Here is a 17,618-nt window from a genome sequence, read left to right on the forward strand (position 1 = left end):
GATTGGTTCTGTTCAGAAGTGCTCTCTTCTGAGTCTACTGGCTACATTTGCCTGGTATCTGCACTCATTTGCTTTCCACTGCTATATTTTTTAGGCTAGAAGAGACTACACAGATCTCAAACCACTGAAACAGTGGACTCAGAACACAGAATTACAGCCCAATTAAGAGACATGTTTTAATTCTTCAATCTAATTCTCAATTCTAAGAGACATGTTTTAATCATTCTCCTAGACAGTTGTCCTGTCCTATGAAAAAGGAAGCAGTCTTTCTTTCTTTTTTTGCTGGGGGTTGTGGGAGTTTGGAGTATGTAACCTCTGGGGGTAAAAACATTTTGCTTGATTTAGGTTACCCATTGGTGTTTTTTGGTGGCATCTAGATTCTCTAGATGGCTTGGGATATTTCTGTCTTCTTATTGGTAATTATAACACACAGATAATTACATCCAGGTCCAATTCAGTTCTTTGTTTTCAGTAGCAGCTACTTTGGCTGAGTGCATTAGCCAGCAGATGGTTTTATTTATTTCTAATTTCATGAGCCAGCCAGTCAGCAGTTGCATTGTGTCTCTTTCAGAGTGATATCTGCATTCAATTAACCATACTGCTGCCAGGCTTAATAGCTTTGCTTTGAAAAGCAACTCTTCTCCTTTTCTAAACCATCCAAATAAACAAAGAAATAGTTTACTTTGAACTACTGTCAGGCATTCAAAATGCAGACTGTTCTGTTCCAGAGTAACAATGGTGGCTTATCCCTGTGCCACTGAAAGAGCCTTCTATTTGATATAAAGAAACACAGTCTTTGCAGGACATGTAAGTGTTTCATGCAAAACAGAAAGCTGTAAATATATTTAGTATAGTCCCATTGTATACCATGGTAAATTAGACCCACTCTAGAATAAGCTTTCTATTGCAGCATATGAGTCTGACATTGGTAGAAGAGGCTATAATAGGCGTTTTCAGGGAAAATGGCAGAATTCAACTTATTACATTTTCTAAAATGGGATTCATAAGGTGACTTGTAAATTGTCAAATTGGAGGTTGGGGAAGCAGTCTAATGGGGACCCCCTTAAATGAATGATGGACCCTTGTTTAAGAAATATAAAAACAATGACTAGCCTATAACAGTTTTTTTAGCTTTTTTTGAACTTGAGGGACTTGTCCATATCTGCTGTGAATTGAATAGAATCCAATTTCAAAAACTGTATATTATAGTACTTACTTCCTTGCAAAGGGGTTAGGCAATGGGGGTGGTTATCATCTAGGCTGGGACAAACCTACGCTTAGGGCATAGTTTATAGTTTTAAACAAAAAACACCACAAGAAAGGAAATATCACAAGATACAGTCTTAGAATTCTAGCAATGTATAATTTAGATTTCTGAATAGCTTTTACCCAGTTATAGTATTTTCACCTAATTATACTAGCAACGTTTACATTGGCTTCACTGGGGTTAAGATTACTGTATACTGCCAAAGATATTCTGGGGCTAGAAAACCTGCCACAGTAGTATAGAAGGATGAACAAAAACTGCAGCAACAATACTGTGATCTGCATAGACATTGTTAGGGGGAATGGACAGAGAAATTTGTTTTTTGTTTTTTTTCAATCTTCAAATTAGCATAATGTAACAAAACATTGAGAGAAAAAAGTTGGAAGCCCCTTCCCTGGGGCTGGAACTATGGTGGGGAAACCTTGCAGTCCCAAGGGAACACTCAGGGTAGTCCTGTAATGGGGAGAAACTTACCCACGGCAGACACATCAGCCAGGGGCTGACCCTAGCTGAGCCACACCACCTGCGCGGTTCACCAGCTGCCTGTTTAAATGGCTGGAACCAGTGCAAGGTGATGATGTCACTGGGGAACACAAGCTGGCTCAGGTAAAAACTGGTGGCAGAAGGAACACTGGTGAGCAATAGCCAGGAGGCAGCTGGGTGCTCCTGTCGGCGTGACCAGAGCTACCTTCAGGGTGGGACCCAGGACGGGGTCCTGAAGAGGGGTCTGCTCCACAGCCAGAGCAGCAATCAGCACCCGGACCGGGATGAACTCTAAGGGATGGACTGCTGCAACTTTGTGGGATCTGCCCACTTCTGAATAGGAACAACAAGACATGGCAAGCAAATACTGAGGCTCTCTATGGGGAGGTGACATGCAATCAGCGAAGGTGCCTGAGGGAAATCAGAGGTGGGATAAGAACAATGAATCCTGAGCCACTCCAGAATGGCTTCATGAAACCCAGCGAGTATACCTAACAATTTAGAAAGGCGTGACTGTGTTTTTTTTATTAATTTCCCAAATATTATGCCTTCTATATAATAATATGGCGTTTTAACAGATAATGTATTTTATTTCAATGGAATGATATTTGTTTCCTGTTAACATTTTCTTGCGTCTGATTTTAAGGTATTTGGGGTCCAGTGCATCTCCCAAAAGTGGTATGGCCCTCATGGAAGTTGGCATGCTTAGTGGCTTCTCTGCATTACCGGATTTCATTTCATTACATGATCCAATTAAGAAGGTAGAAAAGGACAATGGCAAAGTCAGCCTATACTTAGATTCTGTAAGTTGGAAAAACAAGAAAATGCATTTGTAATGACGCTTATTAAATTAAATTCACAGTAGCTGTTCAGTACCTTTTATGCAAATTGTAATTACATCCTCTAAAGCAGTTGTAGGCAAAATACTGCCTGCAGGCCAGGTGTGGCCCACCAGGTAATTTAATCCTGCCTGTGAGCATCCACCAATTAATTATACCCTGCCCAGCCCACACACCTTACTCTCACCCTCATGTGCGAAAGGACCCTGGCCCAGCCACAACACAGCTTCCGGGCAGGGCTGCTCCTGCCACTGCTGCAGTTGCCAGGGACCTGCTCAGCTGCCCTGACTTCCAGTGGCTTCCTTTCATCTCCCTGCTGTAGTGCTTACAAGTGGGGAAGTGGCAGGAACTGGGTAGGGGCAGGGAGCATGGGGCTGGGGCTGATGGGAGCAAGCAGCCTATGCCCAGGGTGGTGGTGGTTGTGTGGAGCTCAGGTGGGCAGGGTGTGAGTGTGAGGGAGGGTAGGGAACCCCCACACAGTCCCCTCATGTACTCCCCCCCCCGCCGGGCGTACAGTGCCTGCTGCCAGTGGCAGCAGCAGCAGGTGGGGGGGCCCTGGGATGGTTGTGGCCCACTCAGGTGCTGCTGCCTGGCAGCATGTGGCTCCAGCCAGAGCTGCATGTGGTGGCAAGGAGTGCAGCTAGGCTGGTCTGCCTTTATCATGCGGGGCTCCTTGCAGCGCATATGCAGCTCCCAGCACGTGCACACCACCAGGGGGAGGCCCCACATGCTGGAGCTGGCTGCTTTCCCCACTCCCTGCGACCACATGCAGCTGCCAGGACTCCACTGGAAGTGGCAGGGAACCCTGCCTCCTGCTTCCACAAGAGCAGGGAAGGGAGCCAGCCCCAGTGCATGGGGCTTCCCTCCAGTGGCGCGCAAATGCCAGGAGCTGCATGTGCACCACAGGCAGCCCCATGCGATAGAGGCGACCCAGCCTGGCTACGTTCCTTGCTGCCACATGCAGCTCTAGCCAGAGTCATGCACCGCTATGCGGCAGTACCTGTGTAGGTCATGAGCACCCATCTGCTGCCGACCAGTGGGGGTTGTGCGTCGTGAGTGGGGAGTGTGTGGGGAGGCCCCTACACTCCCACACCCTCCTTCACCCCACAAACCCCACACACTCACATCCTGCCTCCACAACCCCCTGCACATACATACATCCCACAACATACCCTTTGCCCCTCTACACACACACAGCCACACCCTCTTACAACCCCCGCCAGACATACACCCACTCCCCAATGACACACTCCCCACACACAATTTACAGGAGTAAAACTTTATTTCTCACCTATTATGCAATACAGTACACAAACACAACTCCTGAAAAAAATATTTTTGTAATAAAATTAAAATACGTTATAGTTGGTGTTTGACTTTTAGTGTATAATTTGTTCTTTTTTCTGGTTCAAAGATGCCAACCCCTAAGGAGTCTGTGTTGACATTCAGTACTCACAAAATGTGATCATTAGGTTCTTTGTAGAGGTAAAGTCTATTGATGTTAATAAGCATTTGATGGATGAGCACTTCATAAATAGTGCTATCTATCTATGCACAATTTTAAGTGGTCTGTGATTTGTTAAAATTTCCATTAAGGAGATCAGGTTAACTACCTAAATCCAGACCCTGGTATTTAAGGTGTAACATTAGCAGATCATTTAGTTTCCATCCCAGCTCTTGGCCTCACTGTTTCTAGAATTCTCACAGCTTTCTCTTGTATTTTCCTAGCTAAATGAAACACAGGTTTGTGTTGAAATTCCTGCCATGAGAGACTTCAAAGTTGCAAATACACAAGGTGCCTCAGTGATTATAGTGGATTACTATGAACCGAGTAAGTGTCATTCATTCTTAATAGATCATGGTGATTCACATGCTCAAAAAAGGAATTACTGTATTTCTGAAAGTAAGTGACAAACATTTTTAATAAAGAAAAAGCCACATTACACTGAGAAGTCACTTGGTACTTTTTCAGTGGCACAGAAAGTTTATTGGATAGTAACTTGAAAACATCTTGAGAGTTATATAATGAAATATGTCATTATCTCCTCTACATTATTTTTGTCTTAATAGGTTGGTTTCTCAGCTGTAAATTGTCATAACTTCACTGAAGCCAATATATACCAGCTGAGAACCTTGCCCAGAATGTTTCCAAAATCACCAAAATGAGGCATGAACTCTATTGTGGTTCCTATTTAATGATCATCTTTCAAGTGGCTGATTCACCTGTTTCTTATTTAAATTAAGAGTCCTTTAGAGGAGTGTCAGTAGTATGTTTTCAACAGTTAAGTAAAAAGATATATATTCAAAATATTTACAAAGCTCTTCTTAGGAAGGGAATGTGTTTTAGAGAAATTCCTTAGTATACAGTGATGCATTTGACATATGTGCTCTAAAATTTTCTGTCACCACAGTTGCTGACAGAAGATAGGTGTATGTGTACGTAAGTTGGGAATAGTCTGATCAAATCCTTCACTAACATGAATCATTGCTTCTATACCAGGGCTTTGAGGAGTCTGGGGAGTCCTTGTTCCATGGTTGTGTCAAAGAATGCTTTTATTTATAGATGTCTAGGAAACTGAATTTCAGTTCAACAAGAAATTTCATGCTTTTGGAAAATATTTTTTCCAAGTTGGGATAAAAATCCAAACCTTTAGAATTTTTTGATATATGAAGTGATTTAGGATATTTTATACAAATTTGCAGTAGAGTTTGTTTTGAAGATACCAGAATGTTTTAACATTGGGAATGCTTTGACGTTTCTGAACCAAAATCTACTTCCTGAGTTCCCAGGCTGCCTGGCTGCGAGGCAGCCGGCCAGGTGAGCTCCTCAGGAAGTGGGAGCCTGGAAGCCTCAGATGCATTATGTGAACAGCTCTCTGGGATTGCTAGATAGCTCAGCAGACAGGTTGTGTGGGGTGCAGGGAGATAGGATAAACAGACAAGCGGGAAGGAAACACATTCCTACGGGATATCCCAATATCAACAAATTAGGCAAATTCAACCAAAAACAAGTGTGAGACTAGATCTAGTTTTATAATTATGAATTCTAATTCTTATAAGCGTTAGTATATTCTATGCTGATGGAAAGAAAACACAAAAATGGGACAAAGATTAATTTTAGAATCTAAAATACATTTGTCTTTGTACTGTTTGTCCTGGTTGGCATTTGACCTTAGGTGTATCCAGTCTAAGATACTTTCCCTGTGACATTAAATATGTTTAAGAACTTCCTCTTTTTGCCACGTACATTTGTAAGGCGTTGGGGTTTTTTTATTAAGCATTGGCCAGGTTCCGAGGATGGATTTATATAAAGAACATAGTTTTCTTTCTGAGGATTGGATTTGTCATATAGTAATCATGTCATGTTTCAGAGGTTCAGTTCATCACACCTACTTGGTTTTAGAAAGAGATGTGCAGCATATATCAAGCTTGTATGAAAATACAGACTAAATATTTGTTGGACAATTTTCATTAAGTTCATAAGCTAATGCTTATTAACTTTTCTGAACAGGAAGAAAAGCAGTGAGAAGCTATAATTCTGAAGTGATGCAGAAGTTGTCAACTTGTGTCTTCTGTGAAAGTGACTGTAATCTTTGTGAAAAAAAATCCACTGATGGTGCTCAAGGATTGCTCCTGCACTCAGGGACTTTCCTTTTCTGCATATTGTTCACAATCCATGTAAACTTGCTGTAAAGCTGGGTGGTGTAAGAGGATACTACTTATATTGCACTTCTAAGGTTTGCATAAATTACCCAAAGAAAGTTTTATATTCCAAGGGACTAATCCTTTTTCCAGTGATGTCGGTGACTAAACTGCTGTGTGCAGTGAGAGCAGGATTGGACCCATACTTTAAGCTCCTGGCTGTGCCAGAAAATGTTCTTAATATTTCTATTGGAAAATATTAATGTGCCTTTTTAAATGTTAGTTTCATATTGAAGTTATTTTCTAAAGAAATGCAGAATAAGATTTATTGAGAAAACAGTTAAGGCTAAGTTTATATTTTCTAACTGTTCCTTCTTTCTTCTCAGCCTAGTTTTTTGATTTGCTTACTGTTATGTTTTTATGTTAAAAATAAAGAAAATGATGTTTATTTTATAGAGCTGTGCTGAAAAACTACCTACTCAACTTCTCAGTTAGGCTGTTAGCAAGCAAAAGTGTGGTGGATTATTTCTGCAAACAAAAGGCACTTAACACTAATTTCCATTGTCTATGTTTATGAGTGAATAATAGGAGCAATAAGTGGACCTGGCTGCAAAGTGGTTTTGAGAGCTAGGGAGTAATGTGTACTCATAAGTAGCCGAGTAGTCCAGAAAACTTCTATATTTTTTATGATTACAAATTAACTTTTTGCCAACTGGATATGTTTATAAATAAGCTGTTGAAAAGTTTAAGGATTTTTCCATACTTATTACACTGCAAGGTGCTTTTGAATACTACACTTACTCCACATAGAAACAGATGCCTGAGTTGAAACAGAGTTTGTCAATCCTGGGCCGGCATAGTCAGCCATCTTCGGACCCACAGATAAGCCAATCATAGAAGACAATCATCTTTTACTGTGAGGGATTCCTGAAGAAGATTATTTAATATTTGCTATTATGTCTCTCTTTTTAAAGCAACCAAAATGCTGAGATTTTCAGTTGTTAAAAATATAGTGCAATTGTAGCTGTGACAGAACCTAACAGAGACAGAAATATTAAGATTAAGTCTACCACATAGCTTTCATTCACATAGCTGTATATTTTGTATTTGAATGTGTGTAATTATTTGGTAGTCGGTGTGATTTTTTTTTTGGCGTGTTGTAGATTTTCATCCAAGCTCTGCTCTTGCACTTAAACATATGGCTTATATGCTTATCTATACTTTTGGTTAAACAGGTAATTAATTCACAGCAACACTGTGTGAAGGGATACAAGGATTTCTGCCTTGGTTTTTGTTTAATACTGAGCAGTCAAGATATAGTCTAGGGATTTTAAAGACCTGTTGTAAGGGTACATATATAAAACAAATTTTTAGAATATTTTTTAACTTTGGGGTCTTTTTCTCCTACTTTTACTCAGGTAATCAGAGCTCCCAGCCAGTAGTGCACAGTGGAGCCCTTGACTCCAGCTGCACCCCAAAGGCTGGGAGCCTGGATCTGTCTCTGCTTGCAGCTGAGCAGCAGTATCAGAGCCAAGGTCTCTGATGCACCTCTGTAGCTGGGAGTGACAGCTGATCATGGCTTCAAGTCAGTTCTCTTCAATTTAGTCAAAATTTCAGGAACATAGAGCATGCATACTTTGGCTTCTTTTGTATATAAAGCCATCAAGAGGAAAATTGTCATGTGGTTACTATTATGACAAAGAGGTTTGTTTTCCATTGTAAAATGTACTGGGGATGAACTTTTGCTTTCATATCACAGGTAGTGGAAACCCTCAACCCCCCCTCCCCCCCCATTTTTTGTTTTACCTACCCAAATGCCCTCCAGAAATGAAGGATCAGATCATTCAGGCCAGCTCTTTTTGCAGTGCATCTTTTATTAGTGCTCCCTTTCATTTCTTTTTCAGAAATGAACACGTTTCTGAAGATTTCTTGGCTGTTAGCCACACTAAGAAGCATCAGTCATGATGCATCATGTCATGGAAAGTGTCACAACCAGGATGTAGACAAGGATTTTTATATACAACAGGACCCTAATTAAAAAAAAATCATATCTGTCTCTACACTAAACCAGATCGAAGTGAGAATGAACATGCATAACGTAACTTGGTGCCTGGAATAGAATGTTCAAACCAAACTGCTTTGACAAGCCCACTTTGCTGCTATAAGTAACATAACCAAATTATTTTTAAATCAGTGAATGCCTTTCATTTCATATCAGGTTCACAGGATAGTTCTCTAAATGTTTAGATTTTCTAAAATATATTTACCATGGCTGAATCTGAGTTGAGGGAATATAATGTGTGATAGTGGGCTGTTTTAATTCTCTTGTTGTATGTCAGAACCTGTATAAAATTGTTTAGTATAAATATTTTTCTATTGGTCCAGGAAATCTCTTTTCCTGGGATAGGAAAGTCAGTGGACGAGATTAGATTGGGGTAGGCAATTCCTGGCATGTATGTGAGAGCATGTCATGGAAAAGGATTTTGCTTGAGAGTAGTCTTGGGGAAGGGGCCAGGGCTGTGCTGCCACAAGGATCAGGTCCCTTCCGGCTCCTCCAGCACCTGCTCCTGGCATACCAACAACTTACAAGTTGAGGTTGCAGGTGGTTTTGGCACTCTGCCCAAAAATGTTGCTGACCCCTGGATAAAACGTACTTTTCAACTGGAATAGCATCAAGTCCCCAAAGAGCACTATTTTAAATTTTTGTAAATTTGTTGTAAGATTGAGTCATATTGTATATTGCCTGGGGGAAATTATTCTGTTGTTGCTACTTATTTGAAACTTCAATACTTTTTCATGCTTCTACTACCCTCCTGAACAAACACATTGGTGCTCAGTCCACAGTGTCACTGTTATATAATCTAGCTAGGAAGAAATCTCCCTTTACTTAAAGTTAAAGCTAAAGCACTGTGTATTTTAAACATATTCAAATGCTGCTGTTTTTCATCCATTCAGTCACTGAAAATTGGATGTGTGTAGCCAAAGGCAGAATAAGTCCCCTTTTGTTCTAAACAGTCATACATATTCTGTATGTATATAATATAGAAGCTTGTATGCATAAGATTTTATCATGGGGGAATGTTTATAATTAGCTGTGCCTACTATACAATGTATATACATCTAGAGTTTGCAGGCAGGGCCAATTCAAGTTCTGCCAGAGTTCCCAGCTGGGTTCCCTGCTGCTGCAGGCTTTGAAGACATGCATACACATAACACCACAAAGAGAAATTAGGTGAAAAGATAAAATTCCAAAAAGGGCCTAAAGTATCTTAGGAGCCTAAATCACAGAACCTTTCACTTGTGAAAATTGGATGTAGGTTCCTAATGTCATGTTACGCAATTTTCAGAATTTTCCTCATAAAAGTGTTTTCCAAAACCAGTGAAATAAATGTGACTTCTTCCATTGACTTCTGTCAGATTCAATCAGGTCCAGATGCTCTGGAGCATGTGTATAAGCACATTTGTTATGTAGACTGCACTTCGAAACAGTCTGTGACAAAGTTTGTTAAGAACGTTCAATATATATTTTTTAAGAAATCGCCAAGTAAAAGGAAAAATCACACCTCAGAGTTACAGATTATGTAAAAAGAGTACTGAGCTTGATGAGAACTGACACAAATTTCACTAAGCTAGGGGGTTCAAAAAACCCCTGGCAGAAAGTGCTTTAACTATCACACTTTACTCAAAGTGCTATAAGTTAGAGGAGGTTCCAATGGAACACATGTGCACTGTTCGGTGGAGTGGGGGGTTGGTGCCTGCCTGCATTGGTCAAGGCCAGCAGGCAGGGGGCACTCCTACAGGCCTCCCAGGCTGCTGCTGGAGTGGATCCCACCCCCACTGCCAGCTGCCAGCAGTGGCTGGGGGTCAGAGGGGTGGAAGGGAGCCCTGCAGCTGCACAGACCTGGCCTGCTCTGCCCTGACCCCAGGCAGCAAGCTGCTGGGGAAAGGGGGCTTAAGACAGGGGGTCTCCCTTCCTCCAGTTGTGGCCAGAAGTGACAGCGCAAATTCCCTGATTTGCTTTTTGCCACTGGGAGAAATGGAAAAGGAGCCTCCCCTGCTAGGCAGCTCTCCACCCCAGCTTTCTGGCTTGCGTCTTGGTGGGGACAGAGCTGAGCCCATGCCGCAGTGGGGCTCCTTTTCCATCCCCTCCACCCTCCAGAGTTCCCAGAACAGGGAACAGGTGGAACAGGGAACTTGTGTTGCCAGTGCTAGCTTCAGCTGTGGGAAGGGACCCCCCTGCCATTGGGGGTGGCCCAGCTCAGCCCCCCCAAGACCCCACCCAGCAAGCTGAGGGGAGCTGCCCAGCAAGGGGGCTCCTTTTCAACCCCTGCCAACCAGAATTCCTGGTGCAGTGAAAATCAGTGTAGGGAACTTGCTTCGCCATTGCTGGCTGCAGCTGGGGGGAGGGAGGCCTCTCTCCATGAGAACCCCCCACAGCTTACTAGCTGCAGTCAGGGGGGTTGGGCCAGGTCCTCATGGTGGAGAGGACTCCCTTCCTGCCCTTTACTCCTGCAGCTGCTGCTGACGAATGACAGCTGGTCAGGAGGCAGAGCTGAAGGGGGGTTGCTTTAGCAGTGGCTGCCAAGTGAGAGACCCTGGACTCCTTCCTCCACAGTATCCCCCCTACCTTCCCAGCTGGGCTGTGGTGCGCCACTGGGCTGGGCAGCTGCAAGGACAGAAACCCCCTATTTTCTCCTCCACCCCCAGGCTGCATGTGGGTCTGGATTTAGAGACCAACCCTGACTTAGCAGCTGCTGCTAATACACTGACTTAGGTCAGTGATAGCGAAGGGGGCAGGGCCAGCCCAGCTGTTTAGGCAGAGCAAATGAGTTCTGCCAGAGGCTACAGCAGCCCTGTGCAACACCACCTAGGATGGTAGTGATTGCGCTGTAAGTTAGCCCTCAATGGGATCTGGCATAGACATTCAATAACGCGCTCTAACAGAAAGCACTTTAGGTTAGTACACATCCATCCAGGGTTACCTTAGGGCAGGATCTGCCATTTTTATAGAGTTTTATAAGCCGTGAACATCTGTTCTGTTATGGCTGTAAAGCATTTCCTGTGTGTTTAAAGCACATTAAGTGTAAAATTTGTATCTAGTCTTAAAGACTAAATTCAGTAAGGCCACTGATGCCTGGATTGCTTCTGTTTTCTTCTAAAGCTCTAGGTAGTGAGGTAAGGGCAAGTCTGTCTACATAATACTTTAATTTGTGCATTGTGTTGACGAATCATTCTTATATAGTCCTTATGTTTTCTATAGATATTAAATCTTTATGCAGAGAACTGTTTCTTTTTTATGCTTCCTATAGATTCCAGCATGCAGTTATGACTTTTCAATGCGTATGTTGAAATGTAGATTTAAGGCGAATTATATCCCTGTTTTAGAATTTATATAGGATGAGCCAAAAGAAAAAAAGAAAGGAATTGGTATTGCTTGCTATTCATTCCATTCTATCAATTTGTGTTTTCAGTAAAAGCCTATCAGTGTAATCTGTACTAAATTCTGTAGCACTCCACAAGGGTGACATTTATACTTATGTTCATGGCTTTTAAGGAATTATATCCCCAGTAATTTAACAATGAGACAGTAAGAGCATGAAATAAGAGAATTTAGCTTTCGTGCACAATTGGTAGGATCCAAAGCTTGTCTTAACTTCTTTGAGAAAATTAATGATATTTTTGTATGTCAGTTTGTAATATCATTGTAATGTTGTTTTATGTTATAAAGTTTGATAAATTAATATAGGACAGCATTCAACAATTATTATTATTTTCTAGTTGTAGGTGTTTGATCTTGACATTTTAGAATATTAAATTGTATATGTATTGTATAGACATGCGCATATATAGCCAGAAATAAAGTACGGGGATTCCTTTTTAACTTGTATCATGCATTTTACTTCTGTATTTCATATGGTTTACGCAACGTTTTAATTTACAATGCTCAGATCTCATTCTGTTGTATTATGCATCAGTTTTTATTGTGGTTTTTATTAATATTTGAGGTGAATGTTGTTTCTACTGTAAGTGAGGAAGTATGAACTTACTGGCTAAAGAAAAGCATAGTAGAAGCAGATGTATCATAATTTTCCATACAACTTTGCCACTGTATATCAGTATATACATACTGCATATCTGTTCTTTCAGGCGAATTAGGTATATCAGTGTTGATATTGGATAATCAATGTAAATACCAATAGCTTTTTGACCTAGTCTCAAAACTTAATGTTTATTTCTACTTATTATCAAATCATAACTTTATAATAAAATCATGCTACTTTTTTATTCCACAAAGGCTGCAGTGCATTCTGATGTGCTGAATTTATGTTTTCCTCTTTTTTCAGATAGTATAACAGATACAATTTCTTATTCTTTTTCAGATAAACACTGTGGTGGTCCTTTGAAGTTGTATTAAAGATGACTTTTATTAACTTTTAAAGGTTTTTGCTTAGTTTTTCTAATCCTAGCAAAGCAACAGTATAATTAAGGGGAGGGCACCCAGGCTGCTGCCCTGGGTACTCCCTTTGTGGTGGGGGGATCCAAAAAAAGGCACTGCCTCAGTACCAGCTAATTACACTGCTGCTGTCAGCACAGCAGCAATGTGTGCTGTCCCTTGTGGTGTGGCTGCCTGGGTGCAGAGCTATACTGCTGGACCTCTGTAGGAAAGTCATGGATGACAATAGTCAAGAAGTGAACTATTTTAAGTTGTGATTGTCATTGATTTTACTCTATTTCTAGTTTTAGATATGTTTAGTAGGGCTGTGTGAAGCTTCAGTCGTTGATTTGATTTGGCCTGATTTGGTGGTCAGATCTCCGAATCTGAATCAAATCAGGAGACCCTTCAATCTCTCCAAATTGAATTGGAACCCTCTGAATTGATTTGGAGAGATTCAGAAAGATTCGATGATTTGGACATAGACACAGCTTTAAATGTTTTTTCTACATACTTCAAGGTACCAGGCAGCTTGTGAATGCTGAGATACTGTGGCAGATGGAGCATCCCATGGGAGCAAGGGGGAATCCCCAGTGCTCTTGGCATTAGACTCAGAAGTGGACCAGAAGCACTTCCAGTCCACTTCTGGGTCTGCCTCTCCCCACCCCTTGGTTCAGTGACTGGTGCCTCCTGGGTCTGAGGGGACACCCAGGGTCCCCCCACAGCTGCTCGCTGAGCCAAGGGGGTGTGTGGAGGTCCCTGTGCAGTTAGCGGTGGATCTGGAAGTGGACCAGAAGTATTTCTGGTCCACTTCCAGGTCTGCCACCAAGTGTGCGGGGGCCCCCCTGCTCTCCTGTAGGATGCTCCATTTGCCCCAGCATCACAGCATTCATGAGCTGTGCCTGTTACCTTGAGGTATGTAGAAAAAACAATAAAGCTGTGTCTATGGCCGAACCGCTGATTGTCTGAATCAGCATTGAATCTTCAGATTTGGATTCATCTGAATTGAGTCAGGACAGTGATCTGAATCAACAAATCTAATCACTGTCCCTGATTTGGGGCAAGTCCGAATTGAATATGGACCACTTCACACACCCCAAATGCTTAGCTGTTTCTTTCACAAATTCAGTTGTTTTTACCTAAGTTCCCATGCTTTACAAACTAGGGTTCTATGACCTCATTTCTCTCTTAGTTCTTTTTGCACTGCACTAAGTTAATCCTTCACTGTGTTCCTCAGAGGATCTTCCTCACTCCTTTCCATGAAATCCCACAGAAATTGTTAATGATCTCCTCTTTTCCATCTCCACCTTGTCCCAGGGTAATTTCATCTGACGATTGAAAATACAAATTCAGCAGCCACCCTTAATGTGAATATCTGCCATGCCTGTCTCATTTAGTCCAACCTAGAATCTTGGCTTTCTCAGTGGCATCTCCTCCTGGAGATCAGCTCAAGCTCCAGATGGCTAAAAGAGGGGTCTTAATCTTCTCCTTCCCCTGACCCACCCCATACATGTATCAGTTTACAGAAAAGGTGAATTAAGGGGCAGATGATAACATTTTCAAGTATCTGAGGGATGCCATTAAGAAAAGGAAGGACAACTGTTCTCTCTTGCTGCAGAGGATAGGATATGTAGTAATGGCTTGAAATTGAAGCCAAGTTAGTTTAGATTAGGTATCAGGGAAAACTTCTTCACTGTTAAAACAAGCAGTGGAGTAGACTCCCAAGGGAAGTTGTGGAATCTCCATTACTGGAGATGTTGAAGAAAAAGTTGGATAAGCATTGGAATGATCCTAGAAGTAGTGATACCTAGAGTGCTGTGAAGAGCAATAGTTGGAGGACCAGAAGATGACCAAATAGGCAAATGGATCATGAAGAGCTCTGCAGCTCAGAGAAGGTGGAAATAGGAGAAGACTGCAATGGTGCTGTAGGAGCACATGTAGATGCACCCACTGGTTGCCTCATGGGATTGGGAAGGAATGTTTTTTTTCAATTGTGGGTCAGATGTCAGGGTTTTTTTCTTAATTTTGCTGCTGGGACTTAAAAAGCCTAGAGGTTCTTGGCTAAAGGTCTTCTTGCTCTGCTCTCAGTGAAACTAACTACCATATTTGAAATCCACATTTGGGATCATTTACCTCACAGTTTAGATTGGCTTGGACTGTGGAGATTTTTGTCTCCCTCTGCAGCAGAGGCCATGGCCCTGTTTCTTGGATCTCTTGGGCATATGTAACAACTTCCTGTTTGTGCACTTGCAGGACACTAACAATGCCCTAGTCCTCTTGCTTTATGTGGGACAAACTAGGGTGGTTTTGATATTTTCAGATATCTTACCTGGTACTTGTGTGAGAGGGTGTTTCATGGAAAATAAAAGATGACAGATACAGCACCAAAATAACAGTGGGGATTTATTATAGACCACCACGTCTGGAAGAAGAGGAGGAAGAGGCACTCTTTAATGAGGTGACAAAATTATCCAGAAGTTATGAGTTACGGTACAGATGGGAAACTTCAGTTTTCCTGATATCACCTGGAAGAATTATACAAGCCAACAGAAATGTCAAGCAGGATCTTAACTTGTGTAGAGGACAACTTTCTGTTCCAGGAAGTTGAAGATACAACTAGGGAATCATCTATTTTGGATCTGGTACTGACCAATAGGGAAGAACTGGTGGAGGGGATGAAGGTGATGGGTAATTACAGAGGAACTGATTATGATACAATAATATTTATTATCCTGACACTGGTAAAGCATGAAGTTGGCAGAATTAAGATACTGGATTTCACCTGATTCGAGCAGTTGATAAGTGTGGCATGGTGCCCTGGGAAAACAGACTGAATGTTAGAGGTGTCCAGACAGACTGGAAGCTTCTAAAGAGCATGGATTTGGAAACACAAGAAACTGTTCTGACATGATGGAAACCCCCCCCCCCCCAAAAAAAAAAATTGCTGAGACACCTATGTGGTTACACAAGAAGCTTCCAGAGTGCCTCAAATGCAAAAGGAAAGCATACAGACAATGGAAAATGGGCAATGCACCAAGGAAGCCTACCAGGAAATAGCAAGAACTCAAAGGGACAAAATCAGGAAGGCAAAGGTAAAAAAAAGTTAGCTGTACCCAGTGAAGGAGGTTAACAAAAATTCTATGAGTATGCTGGCTGGAAAAGAATGACCAAGGAAGCTGTGGGTACACTGATAAATAACCAGAGTGAACTCTTGAAATAGATGCAAAGGAGGAGGTACTCAGCAGCTACTTTCCCTGAGTCTTCATAAAAAAAGTTAGGCTGCAACCAGAGAGCTAACAAAGATTATTTGGATAAAGAAGGGGACAAGCTGAGGAAGGGGACCCGAACTCCAACCCCTACCTTAAAGACTGATGGGGAGTCAGGCAACCCAGCCCAACAATGAAAACACTGTTCCAGGACTGCCTACAGTCTCTCTGTGGTAACCCTGATGACCTATTGCGGAGCCTCAGGATTCCACAGAATACAATTGGAAAACCACTGATCTAGGAGTAGCTATACCTATGGGTATTACAGTGGGTATGTCTCATGCATCTGGAATTTGCTGGTTGCAACTTGGGGATGGGGAAAAAATGTTCTGGCTTCTTATTGCTACATATGTCAGGGTTTTTTTCTGTCTTCCTCAGAATCATTGGGTATTGGCTGCAGCCAAGGCTGGGTATGTTGACTGGGGTGTACCACTGCTCCTGCTGGGACTAAAACCAGGAGATTCCTGGATAGATGGTCTTATCTCCCTACTCAGGGTCAGACCGATTAGCCACATTTTGGATCAGGAAGGAATTTTACCCCAGGGTCAGATTAACCAGACTGGGGTTTTTTTGCCTTTTTCTGTAGTAGGGAGTGTGGCCCTTTTCCTTGAATCTCTAAAGCATATTTTAACAACCCTTGCAGCAGCAGGACATTAGCCACTATTATCCCTCTTGTTTTACCTGTGGCAGGCTAGGGACCTATGCTTTGTGGTTGTGTGGCAGGTATGCCTGTGTAGTATTAGTAATAGGTTAGCTAAAGAATTGTTTGGTATGTGTAGGAGGGTGACTGTGTCCTTCCCGGTTCCCCCTCAGACCCTACCTGCCACGACTGATTGAAAGCAAAAGATGTTCAGTGTTTATCCCTGAGGGTGAGAACCACCACAGACCACCCAGATGGTTGACATCCCGGTGCTAACTTTATTGGTAACAGTGTTACATTGTCATTTCCTCCCTGCTAATTGCCTCATTAGCAGAGGGAGTGGCATGGCTGTTCTAATTAACACCAAAGCCAGTGGGTCTCCCAGCTGCTTTGGCCAATTTCTGCTTGCACAGCTTTCTCACTGTCAATTACCTCATTGACAGAGGTGTGTCTCAGCTGTCTCAATCAGCTCTCTGGCAGAGAGATTTCTCTGCCATGATCCCTCCATACCCACTGCACACCCCGGCTGCCTGGTGGGGTAAATGGCTTTGCAAAGCTCTCCCTTTCATTACTGCCCTGGGGTCCTCTGCCTCAGCATTCCTCTTCCTGCTTGGCTCTGTGGGGTCCCCTAGATCCTCCCTTAGGTGCCCGTGGCGTCTATGGACCTCGAATCGGTACCCCTGCTCCTTACCAGTAGATTGTGGCTATTCCCGTCAGTGGTCCCTGGCTCCCTTTGGGGTGTCATGCCTCCTCCTCTTCCTCTCTCTTCTCATCCGTCATCTCCTCCTCCTCCTCCAGTGCCTGAGGGTGAAGTATGGTTCCTAGCAGCCAGGCTTATGTAGGTGGTGGCGGGTTTAATTGCTCTGATCTTCCCTAGGTGTGCGAAGTCCCTTCACCTGTGTAGCATGCTCCCCGTGGTTTCCCACCCCCGAGGCTATCCTAGTAATGGGGCTTCTGCCCAAGCCCCTGTTACACATCTCCCCCCTTAGTTCAAACAACCCCCTCAAATGAAAATCTTCAAGCTTGTCAGCTCTGTCCAGCTTTTGCT

General features: G+C 42.6%; 1 protein-coding gene across 1 annotated transcript in view; it reads left to right on the plus strand.

Annotated features, from left to right (window-relative positions):
* CD109 (CD109 molecule) overlaps positions 1-12,664 on the plus strand; it is a 117,735-nt gene extending 105,071 nt beyond the window's left edge. The window contains exons 31-33 of the mRNA XM_090034978.1: positions 2,397-2,553; positions 4,318-4,420; positions 6,101-12,664. Of these exons, the coding sequence (XP_089891104.1) occupies positions 2,397-2,553; positions 4,318-4,420; positions 6,101-6,282 (442 nt within the window). The 3' untranslated portion in view covers positions 6,283-12,664. The remainder of the gene's footprint in view (positions 1-2,396; positions 2,554-4,317; positions 4,421-6,100) is intronic.
* Positions 12,665-17,618: the final 4,954 nt, after the last annotated feature.

Source organism: Crocodylus siamensis, chromosome 1 (assembly GCF_052110815.1).
Source record: "Crocodylus siamensis isolate JL-2025a chromosome 1, ASM5211081v1, whole genome shotgun sequence".
Taxonomy (NCBI): domain Eukaryota; kingdom Metazoa; phylum Chordata; order Crocodylia; family Crocodylidae; genus Crocodylus; species Crocodylus siamensis.